The following is a 20,473-nucleotide window of genomic DNA, read 5'->3' on the forward strand; positions in this document are numbered from 1 at the left end:
TGCCCCTTACCACCCACCCCCAGCATGTCCTCTGCTTTACTGGTAACACTGCCCACGCAGCCCTGTGACAAGCCAGAGCTGGAAACACATCTGGGCTAAGGTTGGCCCACAAAAAAGTAGAGTTGGTTTTGACTTTGATCAGTTCATTGATGCAGTTTACTGGGCAACCGAGTAGCTTGCCCAGCCTGACAGAGGACACAGTACCCAGAAAGGCATACATGCACAAGAAAAGGAGGTTGTTGTTAGCTAGATCTAGACTTTTGGACTGATCTCTACTTTAGAAATAGAGATGGAAAGTAATATTTCCTGACTTTTTTGAAAAACAGTAAACTTTCCTTAGAAAGCATGACAAACAGATTGAGAGGTAATGACGTAAGTAATAAACTAAGATAAATTGCTTCATACTTTCTAAATAGTCCCTCTGAGTTATAATGATCTGTACTGTTGACTTCTTGAAGCACCTTCCTTTTCCTGTTTGGACTTATTTAAAGTATCCTGAGGATGACACTTAAAATCTCAGCAGTCTAAACAAAGTATCAAGGAAGTGTCACGGGGAAAAAGACAGGGCTTTAACTGACAGACACAGCTGTGAACGAGGTGTTAATTACACAGGAAAACATGGAATACATTGGGAAGGCAATTTTATCTCTACTTACAAGATGAGCTAAAATGTGATGTATGACATATAGCAAAGCCAAAACTTGACAAATTTTCTGAAAAATCAGTTATTAAAAAATACAAATTGGGGGTAGTTATTTTTCACTGTCATTTATTAATTACCCAAACACTTACCTGGTGAAACACAGAAGAAACACTTGCCCTACCTTTTATCCAACCATTATATTATTAGTCATTATACTATGTGACATGTGTATAAAAAACCTGTAGAACAATCACACAGATCAGTATGAAGCATCAGTCTTTTCTAGGGGAACAAAAGCCCCTTCTTTTTCCCTACAGGAATCCTGCTAAACTGTCTGATATTTTAATTTAACACAGAAATACGTAAAAGGCCACTACCTTTCAGAAACTACTTTCCGATACAGGGATTTAAATGTTAGGAATACACACAGCTCCTTCTACTTGCCAGCACTCCTGCTTCTCTATGACTTCTCAGCATCAGTATGGAAAAAATTAAAATACATACTACAGTAAGAGTGTAAGTAAAGTAGTTTATGTTTTTATTTAGGATAATTAAAACAATTAGAAGAATGTTTTTGATAAGCCCATTATGGCCTTGCCTTGAGCAGACCATGAGCCAGACTGTGACTAAATATTTACAGTTTAATTCCGAGTCTTCCTTCTAGCAAGAAAGTAGTGAAAAACATCTTGGTGCTCTCTCTGGTTCATCGAGTGGGCTTAGCAGAGAGCCACACTTCCCATCTCCTCTTCAGAAGCAGATCTCAGTAGCCCCGTGAGGGCTGTACTTGCTGCCATAGTGCTGTGCATGGGGCATGCAGCCGGCACAGGAGGCCCATTACCTTTATTTAATTGAGTTCAATGAGCAAATATTGAGGTTATAAAACCACTCAAAATATAAATACTAGGCATGACATGCTTCCTTTAACTAAATAAAAGATGCAATGCCACCTACATGAACTTAAAAATGATAAGCGGTGTCAACAAGTTGTCTAATGATACTTAGAATAATATCTAAGGAAAAGAAAACCAAAACAGTTGCTAGTTTTTTTCCTTTGTGCTGCACACATTTTTGTTGGCAATGTGATAAGAAGTTGTCTAAATGTTAGTGCTATTGCATCCTGTCCCCTTGACTCATGAAATGCCTGCCCTCAACTAATTTGGACAGTCCGCTACTTTCCTCTTTTCCATAGGACAAACTTCAGCTACAATATACAAACAAATCATCCAAGTAACAACTGCTTGGTTAGGGGCAAAAAAGACAAAATATTAAAAATAAAATAAATGAGAAATTATATGCTTCAGCAAACCCCAGCTGAGTGCCTAGCTGAAGTACGTGGTCAACTGCACTCTTTATTCCTCTCTTCTTTCGCCCCTTCTGTTAATCCAAATGACTTGATGAGCTTTGCCTTACATTAGATGGAAATCTGTTCAGAAGAGAGACTCTGTGCATCCTTCCATAAGCTTGTGCTCTGATTCTGACTGCCACCCCTGGGCACGGCTGCAGGTCCAACACACAATGCAAGAATTCAAAGTCTGTATTGTAACTCCCTACTGTATCATGTTGCATCCATCTATTCACATATCTCTAACTATAGAAGAGTGAGATCGCTAATCCTAGTGTCTAAAAATAAGCTGCAGATTATTTTAGGATAAAATCACCCTGAGTTATGTAGGAACACTGACATGATTTATGGAATTAATAATTTAAAGAACCCACACTTGAGTATGAAGGGAAAAGTTCTTAGTATAAGCCTGTGTGAATTTTCAAGGGAAAGTGCTAATTAGCACTTCCTAAAACACATCATCACATTTCAAAACAGGAACTGGTTCTAGAGAAAGTAGGAAGTTGGGATTTAAAGTCTTAACTACTGTAGTTATTATGCAAGATTGATGAGACTTATGTAACGTTTGCCAAGCTTAACTAAGATTCTTTTGAATACTCCTCAAAACCAGATTGAAGCAGGAGGCAGGTGCAAAGTAAAGACCCCCATCTCAGCGTGCCCAACCCACGGACACCCCGCCAGATCCTTGGGCATCTAAACACAGCCAGTGAGTAGAGCTCTGGGCAGTTAAAAGACTGTTTCTCCAGATGCCCAAAGTTGCCACCAAGCAGCCACACAAGTCCCAGTGCCTATGCTAATTCAGAGTACAGAAAAGAGGCTTTCATTCATCTCAGTCCTCTGAGCTGATATGCATAGTGCATATAAACTTCCCAGTTTTCCCTCTGTCTGTAGTCACAACCCGGCGCCCGTGGCAGCTCACCTGGAGCTTGCAGAGCTCCAACTGACCCTAACCCACAGGAAACCCAGCCCACCCCAAAGCTGGTGACAGCCCACTGCTTCATGGTTTACCAGAAAAAGTTTGCCACACTTCCATTTTAGGGGAATGAAAGCAGACATCACATGGCAATATCAGTAAGAAATCCAGTTCAAGAGCTAATTGGAAACAAAACATTAGAATTAATCACAAAAATCAGAGCAATCACCCATCCAACAACAGTGCTACCCATCAGTTGTGGGACAGGAAAAGGTTCTCCAGGATCCCAATTAACTATTTGAGAGTTCAGAAAGTGAAAATTACAAACCTACAACAAATGCACAGGCTGCATACAGAGCCATTATTTTCCATCATGCATTTCTCCAAAAGTTTGGTAATATTTAAAGAGGGTTTTGACATTTAACCACCTGACCACAACTGCTCTTAAGAGTTTTGTTATTAACTTTGGTAGTGTTACAATTGCAAAAGCTTTTTATGCCTTAGAAATCTTACAGTTTGGATATTCTTTTTCCTAAATTGGAAATCTATGCTGCAGTCAATGAAATCTTTTTAACTTCAGTAATACAGCACTAGGACTTAAATATACAATTCCTTCTTCAATCCTATTAACCTCGGCCTTGAGGATGTATTACGATAACCAGTGTATTACAAATTAATGTCTGTATTAAACGTTAAACCTGAATAAACTCACAGGAAATAAGGACCAGAAGGCAAGAAGTTAAGCCATTTGCAGAAAACAAGTGAAAGTCTGCCCCTCATATCCCACTAAAGCCTTTCACCGAAACATGGCTCACAGAAGAATAGAGCGTGCAGACCCTAATCCCCTGTCTTGGAAGAGAAGTCGCTAGGGAGATCCTCGCTAACGCAGAAGCATTCTTGAACTCAGCCTTGGCTTTCTAATTTTAGGAATGATTCCAATAAACTCTAGTTTTTTCATTTTTATATTAATAAAATGGTAAAAGAGAGTGCCTAGCCAGAATATATAACATTATTCAAACACATTTAACAAACATAAAAAAAGTCCTTAAACAGGCATAGCAGTGCCAAGAAATGAAATGCCACAACCAACTTTGCCAACAGATCCGTCACAAATTTGCCAAATTCCATCACAATTTTTCAACTGTATTCGCAAAAGTGCATTTTAAATTCAAAATCACTTGTAGAAATATTTTTCAACTATATTTAGATATTTTTATAATGAACACTTTAATTTTTAATTATGAGAAATAACTTCCTATTCTCTTATATTGCTCTACTTTTTGCTAAGAGACATTAAAAGAAATATCGATAATAGAGTATTTGGAAGGGACCCTGAAAATTTTAAATGAGATCTTAAAAGTGAAATAATTTCTGCTATTCCATTAAAAGTTATATTTGAATTTCTTAAATGGAAAATAACAAAGAAATTAAAAAGCCACAGAACTATTTTCTAATTGACAAATTTGCCTTCAACATTCTAAATTACAACCTTTTTCATCCCATTTTTAAATGCCAAAGTGGGAAAAATACAGTATTTTTTTAAGCTGTATCCTATGTTACTGGTTATTTACTTTGCTTTTAAGGTAGAGAGGCAATCTGGTAGAAAAAATGACCATTATCTCCTTCTTTCACATTAACCATTTGTAGACTGTTAAATACCTGAGTGAAGCAAGGTACAGCACTCCAACGTAAAGCTAAAAATCAGACTGGAGCTTTGCATACTTAGAACAACTTACATCAAAGTCAAGAAGGACTTAGAAGATTAAAAGAGATTCCAAAACTCCAGAGCTGTAGCTGTGAAAAATACAGTTTGCTCTGTGCCAGGAGCCTGACCTACTATGCAGTAATTATCATTGCTCTGTAAAGCTTGTTTTATAATTGGTTGAGTACAGCATTTACTCACTGAACTAGAAAACAAATTATGTCAAAGAAATATTTAAGTTCTATACACCAGATAAATGCAACCTGAATTTAAATTAATCTAGATGTCACTCTAAATAATTATGTTAAGAAAGTCTAACAGCTCCCCACCCATTTATTTAGGAAGATTTTATACTGATTCATAATAATTTTATTTGTGCTTTATTAGAAAGGCTTGTAATCTCAGAGAGTAATTGATTATTAACATAAGGCAAATGCTGCAATTTCACAAGGTCCCTCCAAACACATAATTTTAGTGAAATCAATGCTGAAACACTAGATATGACAACCCAAAGGACTCTCAGTTTTATGAGGCATTTAATTTATTACTAAGATAATGCTAAAATAACCTCCTCTTAAGTGAAGTATTTGGTATTATAAACACAACAATTGGAAATAAGGAAGTTGCTTCAAAAATATTTACTTCAAGACACCTGGAACTTCCCAAGGAATACAGAGTCAGGAATACAGCTGCGGTATCGTAGAAAGATTTGTAAATGTTTGAACTGGATTCAATCACTGAAACCAGGGAAACCACCGCAGTGGAGAATCAGTCTGTTTAAATACACATAAAACATTTCAAAAAACCCTACTAATCCATAAAAATGAAGTTGTTGGCAGCTATACTGAGAATAAGCTAGACCTATTTAAATAAAAACACATAGAATCATCTGGGCTGGAAGGGACCTCTTAAGATCATCTAGTACAATCCCCCTCCTCAAGCAGGATCATTTGTCCAGGACTGTGTCTACTTGACTTTTGAATATCTCCACAGACGGAGACTCCACAACCTCTCTGGGCAATCTCTACAGTATTTGACCACCCTCACAATAAAAAAGTGTTTTCTTGTGTTCGGATGGAATTTCCTGGTTTTTAATTTGTTCCCATTGCCTCTTGGTCTGTCACTGGCAACTACTGAGGAGAATCTGGCTCCCTCACATCAGGTATTTATACACACTGGTAAGATCCCCTCTGAGCCTTCTATTCTCTGGGCTGAAGAGTCCCAGCTCTCTCGGCCTCTCCTTTTATCAAAGATGCTCCAGCCCCTTTAATCCGCTTTGTGGCTCTGTGCTAGACCCACTTCAGTAAGTCCATGTCCTCCTCGACGTGGTCTCACCAGTGCTGAGCAAAAGGGAAGGGTATCTCCCCTGACCCGCTGGCAATGCTTTTCCAAATGCATCCCAGGATACCGTTGTCCTTTTGTTTTGCCACGAGGGTGCGTTGCTGACTCACGGTCTGCTTGTTGTCCAGCAGGTTCTCAAAAAAGTTTCTTCCCAGACAGTGTGCTTCCAATGTAAACTGATACCTGGGGTTACTGCTCCCTAAACGCAGGATTTTGCATTTCCCCTCGTTGAAATTCATGCGCTTCCTCTTGCCCCAGTTCTCTGCTACATTCTGCCCATTGTCCAGGTTGTTAATGAAGATGCTGGACAGTACTGGCTCCAGTATTGAGCTCTGAGGTGCACCACTAGTGACTCGTCTCCAACTGGACTTTGTACCACTGATCACAACCTTCTGGGCTCAGTTGTTCAGCTGGCTTTCAATCCACTTCACTGTCCACTTATCTAACCTGTACTTTGCCAGCTTGTCTGTGAGGTTGATGAGATGAAGTTACGGGAGTGAATGTCAAAGGCTTTGCTAAAGTTGTGGTCAACAGTAACGACTGGTCACCTCTCACCCACCAAGCTAGTCATCTCATTGTAGATGGCAACGTAGTTTGACAAGCATGATTTCCCCTTCATAAATCCATGCAGACTATCCCAATCACCTTCTTGTCTTTCATGTGTTTGGAAATGTTTGCCAGGAGGATTTCCTCTGTCACGTTACCAGGGATTGAAGTGAGGCCAATTGGCCTGTAGTTCCCCAGATATTCCTTCCTGAAGATAGAAGTGATATTTGCCCTCTTCCAGTCTTCAGGAACCTCTCCCAGTCACCATGATCATTCAAAGATAATCAAGAGCAGCCTTGCAATGATATCAGCCAGCTCCCTCTGCACTTGTGGATGCAACCCATCAGGCCCGCTGGACTTACTGAGCTGTGTCCTCCATCTGATGCTGCCTGGGTGCAAGAGTCCAGCAGCAAACAGTTACTTCAGTAGCACCCAGGTCCTGCGCCTTGTGACCAACATGTTTAAGGATGTGTATGCTGGACAGAGAAGGTTTGCTGGCCTCTTCTTTGTGCACTTCTCCATGAACTGCTGTGCAAAATGCTGCACATCTATTGGCTGCTTCTGTTCTCACTGCACAAACTGCTGCATCACCTGGCCCTTACATAGTCCTTTTCCTGGCATGGGCCAAAAAGGTTGTTGACCCTCATTAATCAGGGGTCAGCTATAACAAAGGCTCAGGCACCCTTTTTTCAAGGACAGCTGATGGAGTGCGTTAGAACCTGCTAGAGCTACCCTTACCGTAACCTTACCTGGCAGCAGCAGGCACCCTCAGTTTCTTCAGAGGTTTCCCAGAAGCACCCAAATCCCAGAAAAAGTGCCCAGAAGTTCAAGATATCAAGAAGATCTCAAAGAAGCAGAAACTGCTGCACAAAATGCTGTGTGTGTTAGCTACATATGGGGCCTGGCTCTTCCATAGGCACACTGAGAATGAAAAATGACCATTTCTAGATTTCACAGTATAGCTGTCTAACAAAGTTGCTTTGAGGCTTTGCATTAAGAGAATTTTTGGAATTTACTAGAATATTATAGTAAAAAATAAAACTATTTTCAGAAAAAATAGGATTTATAAAAAATGCATCAAGTTCAGGGAAAATCCCTGCTATAAAGGTATCCAATGAAATTAAGCATCGATTTCCCAGACTTTTGGGCTTATATTTTGGAAATATAAATTTCACTTCACTGCATTTAACATAGTAAAGGCAGAGTCTGGAAAACTCCATGCAGTCTGTAATTATATGTAGTAGAACCTTTTAAGAAAGCACAGCAACATGACAAAAATATTTGAAGACTTTTGAAAATTATTTACATGGGGAGCTGAAGGGCCTTAGTTGAATTTTCCCCAAAATAAATGAATTGGTGATTTGACTGCAGAGGAAAAACTTTAAACATCTCTTTAACATAAAGCAGACATTAAAAAAAACAACAGTTGTTGAAGGCTTAAGCTACATGCTCAAGTGTAAAATAAAAAGCACATTTTGAAATGTGGGTTTGACAAGAAACACTAGGACAAAGAAATCAAGGAGACTTGTGAAGTCTCTGTTGTTGATGTCTTTCAGGTGAAAAACTGTACTTCTGTGAAAGGTATACTTAACTACAGTGCAGGAGTTTTGAGGAAAATAATAAAGTCCTGCCTAACACAGAAAACGAGAAAGATGGCGCAGTTGTCCACTGTGGTTTAAATTCCACGCAGTGTTAGGTTACCACCCAATCCTTCAATTTTTTTTTTGGTAAGTAATATTGGACCAGGGACTTTTCTGAGTAACATCTTACTACTTTCTGAAGCTCCTGATGTCATTCTGAGCACTGGTGTAATAGTATCAAGTTGCTGCAGCAATAACATGCTGCTCTGAATCCTGAAGCCAACATGAGGGACACTGAAAAATTATGTATGAAAGTAATACCCACAGAACGGTCTAGCATCTCATGCAGGAATGAGGAAAAGGGAAGGAGTAGCTGTCCCTACTGGCCCACTTCTCCCAGTGACCAGAATTAAAAACAAAGTCTTTTACTTAGCAAGGCCTCATGTCTAACTTAAATCACTTCACTAAAGCTAACAAAAAACCAAAGTTATACTAGTCACTAGTGCTAAAGCAAGGACAAGCACTGGTCTTTTTGTAAGAACAGCAAAGGTTTGAGGAGTCCTTGCACCCACAGGAAAGCACAATGCTGGCTAACACCATGATTGTAAGTGGGTACCATGACAAAAAGAGAAACATAAGGGCAGTAGATGCTCATACAAAATTTAAGTTCACTCAACAGATTGTCACAACAAAAAAAGACCTTTCATTGAGTATTGTATATGTCTCAGGTTAATTGAAGATTCAGAAATAAGAATAACTATTACTTCCCCCTCCAATGTAACACCCTAAATGAGGATGCACCACGTATGATGAACCACTGAATATCTTTTTTTTTTTGCACAGGTAAAACAAATGCTAAGTAATTTCATTTGTGTAGATACAGAAGTATGGTAGCAAACAGAAAGCCGATTGCTTCACTGTAGGCTCACAGCTCTGTTCTTTCTTCTTTATTGCTCTGTAAGGGAAACAAGCTATATAAGTCTGAAGATCAATATTTGGACCACCTCATTGCTCATGAAGGTTGCTCTCCCCTGCATAAGCCAGCTATATGCAGAATAAGAGGACATAACAAAGGAGATGAGAGAAAGAGGTGTCACAATAAGTGGAGAAAGAACGGGAACTAATGAGTTTACTCGTATAAACATAACCAATACACTTGCTAAATGCTAGACTATTAATGTGTTTGTTTATTCAGAAAAGAAATATTTATAAATTTTGCTATTATATCAGTATGAAAGAAGTAATATGCATAAGAATCCAATTTTTATTTAACACTGCACTGGTTCTTCTCCATGACTGCACTACATCAAATTTGTAGTGAGTTTGGAATTTTCTCTCAAGCAAAGCCAAAAAATAGAGCGTGCATCCTGATACAGGATCCTTTAATGCTGCACAGATCTAGTCAAAGAGCTTTCAGGGTTTCACCTCTCTCATTCTGGATGATCTCCCTACAGCACATTTCTGTAAATATATCACATTAGTGTATGCTGTTTTCTGCAAACTCTTTCAACCTTTGGGATATCTGGAAAGCATCCAGGGAGACCATCTTGGACAGGAGACATTTCACACACTTCTGTCATCAAGTTCCATGGCTGACTTATTTGTGTACCATCATATAAATGTGTAAGAACCTAACCTGCTCTTTGACGTGGGAGCAAGATCATATCCCAGAATGATCATATAGGAGTGATCAGATCAAGCCACAGAAAGTGACATATTTATTATTTTAATAATCACGTGTTGGCTCAAATGATACCACATAACTCTATCTATAGTGTATCCATTGGACAAAAGCTGTTACCACCTTCTTTGAAATAATGCATTGATCCCCCTTTGCTCTTGAAATAAGTAACCTGTAGTCATCATCTAATTCAGTGATGCTGTAAATTTGCGCTTGTAAGCCAAGTTCACATATATGTCAGTAAGTATTTTAAGGTTGGCATAACTTTGAACTAAAATTCTACAATTCAGTTAATCTTTATGATTATTATAATTATACAATGATATATAATTACACTTATTCTATTTCCATAATAATTATTATATGTTTTTACTATATAATTTTTGATGCAGATTATTCCTGTGAGGTGAAAGAAATACTATTAACCCAGACTTATTCCTCATAATAGGGGTACATTTGCCCTAGTTCCCTCTACAGTGAATGCAGGGAGATGGGTGCCCACTCTGGGACAGGGTCCCACCTTTGGTATTTCTTAGTAGCTCTAATATTAAACTCTGATCTTGGATGTTATAATAAAATCACATGTAAAACCCTCTGAAAATGAAAATACATGGCTCAGGTGAGTTCAAAGACGGAAGAAATCCACTGGCATGGCTTTTTTTCTTCCCTTTCAATCTCATTTTGTACCATTGCTTACCTAAGTGACTAGCTCTAACATGAGCCTTCTACATGTTTCTTTCAGTTTTGACAAATACTATCATTAACACTGTTAATTTTCCTCAGTTGCTTATATCTTGCTTTAATGTGTGTTGAGAGGTCTCTACCTTACACACTTAATGATTATCCCCTCAACTCCTTATTAATCTAAGCCTAATTTTCAAAGGAGTTGAACACTTAAAAATGCTGCTGAGGTAAGTGGGAATTAAAAATCTGAATATATCAAGTACAACGCAAATGGAAAGTTTTTTAAAAATTCATGTTCTCAAAGTGTGGCGTCCAAATGTAATAGATACTTTCAAACATTTTGGAGTTCCAGTCTGCAAAATAGGCACAATATCACTTTTAGGTCTGAACAATATACGTTGAAGAAAAATTCATTGGTTAGTTACACACTCAATATTATGCTTTAATCTTCAGAAGACAGACCATGACAAAACCAATAATTTCATATAGTGTTGTGGGACTGTGGGATTTCACTGTTGTGAAAGATTTGGAGGATCTGCTGGAAGTAGAACGGAGGAACATGACATCTATAATTAAATAAAAAGGAATATTTAATAGCCATTATATGTGCACTGTCCTGTTTGTCATTAAACAGAGCAGAGATCTTCTTACAACCAGTATGTTATTGTGTAATTAAATGTATTGGAAATGCAAATGCACATCGGAGTTGAATTAAGATTGCAAATTATGTTATTAATGCTTGAGCAGGGGTGGCCAGCAGAAAGATAATTGTTGTGAACATCTCACTGGTAGAAAGATAAAGACAAGGCTCTACAGTCGGCTGTTCCCATTGTGTGGCTTGAGGCAACTTGAGCTGAGATTGTAAAACAACCAGTACTCCTGTTTTTATAGATATTGGGTATTAATAGATACTGGATTGAGACAGCAGTTCAATTTTATGTGCAAATAGGAAATGTCCATGATGAATGTATCAACCCCTAATTCCCACTGCAAAATGGAAAAAAAAAAGTATTTCCAAATTTATTTATCCACCATTATATATAATACAGCGTGTTAGCTCTGAATCTTTGCCTCAAAAAATTAAGTTCAAAGAGTGATGTCTCTTAAATACAGCAATATTTATAATGATTCCTAAAGGAGAACTAATATACTGTCTGTTTCTGCAGATTCAGTACTCCACTGAAGAACACTAAAATATGCTGAAACTGGACATCCATACATTTTCAGTATTCTGGATACTTAACTGCATAACAGTAAGAGTGACAGCAATTATAAAATCCTCAATAGCAAGTTAATATGCTATTAAATATGCTTCAATAGCTTATTCACTATGTAACTTTTGGTTCTCCTTTACCATGTTGACTTTTTCTGAACAGGTTCTTGACCCTTAATGTGAAACTTAACCTCAGCTTTCAAATTTACATGTTCAACGTAAGTGAAATTTAGTACTGTTTTTATAACTTAAAAAACAACATAAAACATAACTTTGAAGCCTACACGCCATTACTCATTTTGTTCAAGAACTGGTCTTCTGTTATTATTATTAGTATTACTGGAATTATTAAACTGGCCTTTAATAACTCACTGTAGTTGACTCAGATCAATGACGAGTAATACTAAAACCTTCCACTTCAGATAATTTAACTGAAATACTAAATACCAAGATGCCTAAACAAACCAAGAATTATTGAGACACCCAACTTCAAAACCTCAAACTGGGGACAGTTTAATTAATAAAAATATTGAAATGTTTGAGTCTTCCCCAAACTTCTAGGAGCAGACTAGATTAAAAACTCTCAAACCTGAATTATTTCTTGCAATACCGCAATCATAAATATTTGTTGTCTGTTCTATTGAACTACCAAATTCAATAGTTTTGGGAAAACAAGAACATAATAATACACAGAAATCAGTCAGTTACTTCACTGTATTAAAATTCTGAATAGCCAAAGGTTTATTTCCTGTATTGGGCATAACCTCTCCCCACCTCACCCCTTACTATGTATCTCTCACCTTTGTATATATATCTTAGGCTCTGACACTTGCATAACGGCACCTACAACAAAACTTGCATCACTGGTACTGATTTCTGTTAATATTTTAGATAACGACCCTAAATTCCTATTTTTATACATCATAGACATTGTATGGTATGGCCCAGCCCCACAATAAAATGAAAACTTCTGAGCAATTTTGATACTCTTTCACTTAAAATTACAGCAGAATCATGTTGCACAAATGACAATATTCTACATCTGTGCTGCCAGTCATTAAAACACTTTAGATGGTTGAAATTGTTAAATCTCCTTCAACTGAAGAGAAACCTCAAATGTCAAAGCTCAATTTGCTGTCAGCATGCTTCATACTCAGCTGCTACCTTTTCATTTTTTATTACTGCTTAGAATCAAGGTCAGTTAGCACACTCACCAGTTGTTCACCAAGTTTACTCACCCTTTGACCTTCTTTGCCAGGTGGACCTTCGGGACCCTCCAGCCCTGGCAAACCCTGAAAATACAAACATTAAACAAATATAACATTCAGTGTTATTTTCATACCTTATTATTCTATAGAAGTAAGACTAAGCCAAAGAGCCAGATGTCAAGACAAAGTATTTATTTCCAATAATAAAAATAGGTTATTCATAATAACTTATTTCAGGATAATGTTATATTCAGGTCCAAGAAAAAATGCAAACAATAATTATTAATCACATTCCTCCATATAAAGGCTGAATCATTTGGAAAAGAAGAGGTAAGTCAGCACTACTTAAGCATAGCTATATTTAACTATGGTGTTATATGAAAAGTGATTTATCTTGTTAAGTTAGGATGCCATAAGAAAAAAAGAAAAAAAAGTTAGATTAAATGAATGACAACCTACTCTACAACTCCAATTCAAATATAGGCACTGAAGGGGGAGGGGAAGGGAAGGGAGGGGAGGGAAAGGGAACTAAATATAGCAGAAGGCCTTATGCTTGCTGTATTGTAAGAACCAGCCCTGTGCAGCTTCCTCTGCGTGCCTGGCTCGGCTTTTCAAAACCCTTCAGAGTCACTTCTCTCTTGTCCTCTCCCCTGACAGACAGAGGAGCTTTGGGTGTTTTGAACATATCCTCAACCTGTGAGCATTTCTTCTGAACTGAGTGCAAGGATCTGCCTTTGCAGTAACAGACAGAATAGCAGACTGTTTCTGACGCTTTGGGGCTTTAATTTTATCTCTGATTAGTGTACGATATAAACATAAAGCCTTCATATAACAGCTTAGAAGGGTGCCCCCCTCCCCTTACTTTATGAGTCACCTTGGAACACAATTTTTTCAAAACATTGTTTTGAGGAAGCCATCCAATTTCCATTATAGCAACAAGAAATATAAAATCAGTTTCAACATAATCAGCAAAGAGCACTGAACAGTTCTACTTTGTAGAATTAAAAAAAAACTTGATGTAATATTGCATATTCTTACAAGGTATCAAAAAATTAAAGAACTTTTGCTTAGTTGATTTCAGAGTTTGAAATATTAAAACATTAAATTCTTAACCATTTAAATTACCTAGACTCAGGTATTGCTTCAGCTTGAGTTATATCTTTGGTCAAATTCTTAACTCCTTATTTTGAATCAGTTATACATATTTATTGCCCCAATAAAGGTAAACCAAGGGCCCTTGAGAATCACATCTTTAAAGTGTTCAGATTTCCAAAAATGAATTTAGAAAATTCATTTATGACCTCTAAATCCCAAGACAAACTTGAGAGAGTAAGTGGGCATGCCAAAGCTGCTAGCTCATATATCTTCAAGTGATGTTTTAAGTTGATTAGAATGAAGTCTGACTTCAGTTTTAAATAAAATGAGTCAGTTCAAGAGCTTCTCTGTTCCTATAATTTCCCTACTTTCAAACACTGAAGCTAGAAGAGTCCCCCAGACAGTATTTCACTGTAGGATATTTCTCCTTTCACTTTAGTTTATAGTGTAAACAAGATAAGGTTTAGGATCTTTTACAAAACCGATGCATCTTTCCCCCAAAATTTATGGAACTAGGATATGCATGACAATGTTGTGTCCAACAAATAAATCATGGTAAGTTAATTACAGCGCAGTTATGTAGTTTATACATGCATAAACCCATAAAGCCGTATGTGAATTTGACCTCTGTAAACCTTCTCCACTTTTTCCTCAAGGTTGTTTGGAACTTGCAGAGAATTCTGTCTGTCCAACTGTTAGCAATATTCTACATTTGTAGAGAAATTCTGGGAATTCAGGAAGAGGTGCAGTTTTGTTTTGTTAATATTTCATTTCTCTTGACAACGTTACGCGGAGGAATGAGATGAAAACCTGTAACATCTGTTTTATGGAGGAGGAAATACTTAGCCTCACATATCTGTACAATAAGGCTCCAAGGGGACAAGAATTACACAAGAATGTAACTGCACAATAATGACAATCAATAGCCAACATTTTTGTCCAAAATGTACTTTTATGCTTTTTCTTCTCTCTACAATATTATTGTCAAGAAAAAGGAACCAGATAAGGAGGTTTATCTTCGAGGAAAGGGAGGAGAGCAGTTTACAATTGGTAACTAGGCAGGGAGGACTACCCTGTACAAGGAGCCACATCCTGACATTGAAACTGAGGTAAAAGTTCACACTAACTTCAGTGGGATCTTCGGTTTAAAAAGTGATAGGACAACATGGGCCATGTTAACTAACACGGCTGTGAAACTCTAATAACTTAGCAATGACTTAGCAATGCTATCCCTGTTCGGCATTCACTGAATGAGGTCCTGGAAAAAAAACTGAAGAAGAAACTTCCAGGAGGAATGAAAAAGAAAACTTCTCTACAGTGGAACCTGTCTAAAGGGACAAATAAAACATCCCCTGTTGAACTCCTGTAAAACTTGGCAATTTATGTAACAGTTTAGCACAGAAAAGTAGTATTTGTAGAAAATTTGTAGGAAAGCAAACCAAAGTATCTACTTAGGTCTTATCCCTATTTAACTTCTGGAGATCTCCTTTTGGAGATCAGAGATAAGATTTTCAACTCCCTCAAATCACAGATGGCACAGTGGGTAGACAAACCCCACCAAAGGAGCCCACCACCACCGCAGACAGAAAGGGACAGAATACAGGCCGAACATACACACGTAGCCTCACAGGATATGCCCCTGCTTGTGTTGAAAACGTTTACGTCAGAAGACAATCTATTTTACAACATCCAAAGCAATTAAAATGATTTCACTATGTGTCACCCTGATAGGCTTGGACTGGCAAGAGGATGGGTACGGCGATGAGCAAAAGGAGGTATAAGAATAGCACAAGGTAAAGTGAGATATAAGAACAGCCTATTCCTGTGGGATCGGACTGGCAGGAAAATATAATGCATCCTTACCTGTAGCCTCATATGCATGGGATTCTCCTGACTCTGCCAGGCCACCTTTGAGGTTGGAAGGTGGTACCATTCTACCTACTTCATGGAGAATCGAACTAAAATAGCATATGCAGTCTTTAGGGCTTGTACCTGTCATGGACCGGGCAAGGCCCTTGGAGTTACGTGCCTGAAGAAGCTCAAGGAACATGAAGTGGAAATGTCTCAAACATTACCATGTAGCTTGGGGAAAAAAAAAAGTAAGCAAGCTGGAGGTGGGGTCAGGTGCATCTGAAACTTAGAAAATCTATTACAATGAGTGAGGATGGCTATGAAAAGAGATGAAATGTGATGCACAGGCAGGCACAAGAGGGTTGTACAAAATCTTGAAAATGAAGAAAGGACACTTGTGAATTCCTTTATAGGAGGAAAACCTTAAAGGGAAGTGTTGGCAAGGTAAATGATGCTGGTTGTGAAGCTAGATAAGGAAAAAGCAAGCACGCTATGAGTCACATGCTGACAGCTATTTAAACAAAATATTGTCAACACATAGACTAAGCTTTAATAGAGAGAATACAGGAAAAATGACAGGTTTAAAAATGCTAAATAAGAATAAGCATGCTTTTAAAATAACTTGCATGTCATTGAAAATATCTATAGGAATTAACATTTTAATACTTAACAGTTAATATTTTTTGCAAGTATCAGGAGATAAAAGCTAATAAGAATTATTAAAACTTCAGATGGTAGAAGAAAAATGCGTTTGGAAGTGATAGAAAAACCAGCTAACAGTTCAGCCAGTTCAGCTGTTTTAAGTTTCATAAACTATCAATGTAAAGTGTATTAGCTGGCACGTAGCTATCAGAAGCCATTTATTACAGAAGGGCTAAAATCCTGTCATGTGACCCTGCAGGTACAAAAACATTTTTAAATGCCTGATACATCACAACAAACATCTGCAGAGACATGGTGGAGACTTGGTTCATAATTTAATAGCTCAGAGTAACTGCCTAAAACACACTCTGAACAAAAGCAAATATTTTATTGTGACCTCTTGGTGAATTAAACCAAACCAGAACAAAAAAAACCCAGCTGAAGTGGAAGAGTGAAGTTACTTAAAGTTGTTATTTGTATTACTTCTTCCGGAAGCTTATAGCTGATGCCGAAAGAGTAAAATAATAGACCAGTAAGTATATTTTTTATATTCTGAAAGTTGGTTCAAAACATAGCTGATAGTTTTTGAAGCAGAAGGCTAGACAGCTGCCTTATGTACTCATAGACAATGTTGCTGAAATAGGTTCTGAGCACAGCACCCTTTCCTTCTCAACACAAATTAGAAATATAATACAAATACTAATAAGGCAGCTCTAATTCAGGCACAAAAAATATTTCATTATAGACCTTTATAGACTGGTTTCTGTGTTCTATACACAAACTACTCTCATCCATTTTTTTCCTCACTATGAATTCCAGCAAACACATGACCCCAGTTTTTATGGAATAAATGCTACTAGACAGAGAAAATGTATGTAGTTTAGTGAGAAGAGTCAAGCAAAGACAGAGACAAAGCCTGAATTAGGCATGCAGAAACACCTCACGGTAATGTAAGAACAGAATTTAACTATTTGAATATATATGATGAATTATAATGATGAAACTTGTTACTTTAAACAGACCCATCTATAACAGACATGATTTGGCTAAGCAATTTGGAAACAATATGTTTACAAACAGAAAAGTACAGCTCTGCAGAAACAAAATCAACACTTAAACATTTTTTTAAGTGAATTGGTGGACAACTCCCACCACAGGAGCTTGACCCAGTTTTTCAATGCACAGTTCTCCCCAGGATAAAGAAAAGCCGTCACACTGATGAATTACATATACAATGATTCCTCTGTAAAACCCACAAGTAGAGCTGCATAGAATCACACAAATCAATAGTGAGGTAAAAAGTGACCATGGGTTTCCAAATTCCTGACATAACACAATGTGTGATCACGGCAAAGAGCTGCAGCGTGACTGTCTTGAAGTGCGTTCCCCAGCCACCCAAATACTGCTCATGGGATGAACAATACTGCTGTGGCTGCACTCATGCAAGAATGTCCCAGCATCCCAGACAGGATGCATCAAGATGCAGTTCAGTCAGGTCTCAATTTCACCTACTTATCTGGAGGTGTTACCAGACAACAAGTTCTACTTTGCAGTTCATGATTGTCACTATGATCCTTCTATCCTATCTTGAGGATACTTTCCTCTTTGGCCTGTTTGTACCATACTGAGGGGAAATGAGTGGCTTCCTTTCATGTAAGAACAGGGTATTACCCTCAGCAAGCAAAGGAGCTGAAATATAAACACCTTCCCTGCAGTCAAGATGGCTACAGTGTTGGTTTCCCAGATGTCTTCAAGCCAGTTTACTTTCTGTGACTGTCCTGTTGCCCTGCCTTGAAGCCCAAACAGAAGGGTGAGGAAGAGAGAGATCTTAAAATATGACTATGATGGTTTCCTCTTCTTACCCACAAGACTGCCTATCACCACCCACACAGAAACCCACAGAGCCTGCAGACACACCTCAATGTTACAAAATTTAGCTATAATTGGAAAAATGGCACAGGAAAATCACAAATGAATGACTAATTTCTTGTTGTATTTCCATTTAGTGAGGGAAATTAGATTACCACTTATCTCACGTACCTCTATCTTCTGCATTTCCAAACATGACCTAGTCTCATTCACATCCTTACTGAAGTAAGTCAAAATGGCAAGTTGAAAGATTTGTGGCCCATATTTGGCCTCTTATTGCTACTGCAGTAATAATACTCTTTTGCTTGGGAGTGTGAAGTGGAATAGGCCACGATTTTGCTTTCAAAACTGTTGCCAACCCACTTACCTCTGTGGGAAAGGAGACAGCATTTAGCAGAAATATTTCAGTCTGCCAGAAAACATGATCAGCTACATTTTCATGATAATTTATTACTGAAACAAACAGAAAATATGTTCCTCGCTGATCTCGTTATGCTTTGGGTTTGGTCATTTCTGTAGCTCGCTCTGTTAACTTGAAATCTACTTTGCTTCAGAGACAATCATTTCAAAGGGAAAATGGAAGAGTAATTTCACAGAAGTTCACACTTCATGAAAGCAGAACTTTTAATAGACATGGGTTTATTTTCTAAGCAAAAAAATGTATCATTTAAAATCCTGAGGAGTAATTTGAAATGATTCTTTACATTGATGTCTACTGCATATGGGACTATTCTCAAATCATTCTTCTAATGAAGGACATGTAAATCACATTCATGCCAACTTAGCAGTCTGCAAATGTTTGAAAAATTTTCTGTAAGGCTGAGACATCAATCTTCACTTTTGCCTTCAGTATCAGTATTACTGCATAAAGAAAATAAAAAAAAGACTGAAACTGCTAGAACAGCTTCCATTTCTCCAAAAGGGTAATCTTAATAGGATCTGCCTCCATACTTAAAAGGCATTTTTTAAAGAGTATATTTGCAAGTTATACTGCGAGAATTAAAGATCACTATACCTCATGCAAAACAACTGAACAGTTCAATATTTTCATGAAATTAATACACCTTCATTAAAGAAGCTGAAGTAGATAAAATTAATATTTTTCTTAGAGGAATGCATTTGAAAAGAAGAGATTTTGAATGAAAATATAATTTTCTGCCTATACTTTCTTTAATTAACTAGAATTGCTCTCCTTTACTTTACATGATTACATGAAAAGAAGGAGAGGACAGTATTAGTTGAGATGTTTACTAATGGGAGTGTGTGTCCCTTTCTTAAGTAACAGAAGTTATTCAGATGACTTGTTTTTCAGTGCAAGACAAGAAAGGAATCATGTGCAGTTATGAAGACAAGCAAAAACTGGCACACAATTTTTCAGGAAAGATCATCTGAAATACTGCTGCCCATTACAACAGCAAGAACACTGGGACACCAGACACCTCCTCTTTGGAGTTCCATATAAACGCCAAATAATTACACTATGACCGAAATACTGCATAAAAATGAATTTGTGAAATTCCCAGGCAACACTGCCGAAAGTGAATTTTAGCTTTACGTGAATAACTGCCAAAGCTCGGAGGGGAAAGCAGCGTAATCTGTTGTTGATGTTTGTTTAAAGAGGAGAGAGCCAAAAAGTGACGGTGGAACTTGCCTGGGCCTGAATCTGCAGCTTCCTCCTGCAGCCGCCTCCGTGCCGCACTTGTGCGCCAGCTTCCTTCGGCTCGATTTAACCAGACCTAGGAGCCAACATTCCAACTATCTGTTTAGTAAGCAAGTCTTGGGGACTTCTGTCTGTGACTGACTTAAGCCTCGGCTTCTGTGTAAACACTTGGTGCCATCTGGATGACTATTTTATAACTCCTGAAAGGGATAGGTTCGCAGGAACGTACGGACGGACGCTCGTTTTCCTCAGGAACTAAAAGCAGCATATCGAGTGTCAAGAGGAATAGTTATCATATGTTTTACAAGAGATGGCTGTGGTACCTTCCCTCACCTGTCACTCTTCTGACACGGCACGCACAGGCTTAAGCTGGGGATACCAGAGCGGGCAAGCTGTGGAGCCAGCTGTGCCCCTGCAGAAAACAGGCCCCAGCTTCTGCCACTAAATTCCACATTTTGACAAAACCACATAACAGAGCAGTACAATCCCTCCTGTTTATTCTC

The 20,473-nt window shown here is 37.9% G+C and overlaps 1 protein-coding gene across 4 annotated transcripts in view; it reads right to left on the bottom strand.

The window, feature by feature from the left end:
- The window catches only part of COL19A1 (collagen type XIX alpha 1 chain), a 215,218-nt gene that overhangs the window by 81,434 nt on the left and 113,311 nt on the right, over nucleotides 1–20,473 (bottom strand). For all 4 annotated transcript variants that reach the window (XM_064447840.1, XM_064447838.1, XM_064447839.1 and 1 more), the window contains one exon: nucleotides 12,884–12,937. In XM_064447840.1, the coding sequence (XP_064303910.1) occupies nucleotides 12,884–12,937 (54 nt within the window). The remainder of the gene's footprint in view (nucleotides 1–12,883; nucleotides 12,938–20,473) is intronic.

Source organism: Phalacrocorax carbo, chromosome 3, assembly GCF_963921805.1.
Source record: "Phalacrocorax carbo chromosome 3, bPhaCar2.1, whole genome shotgun sequence".
Lineage (NCBI taxonomy): Eukaryota > Metazoa > Chordata > Aves > Suliformes > Phalacrocoracidae > Phalacrocorax > Phalacrocorax carbo.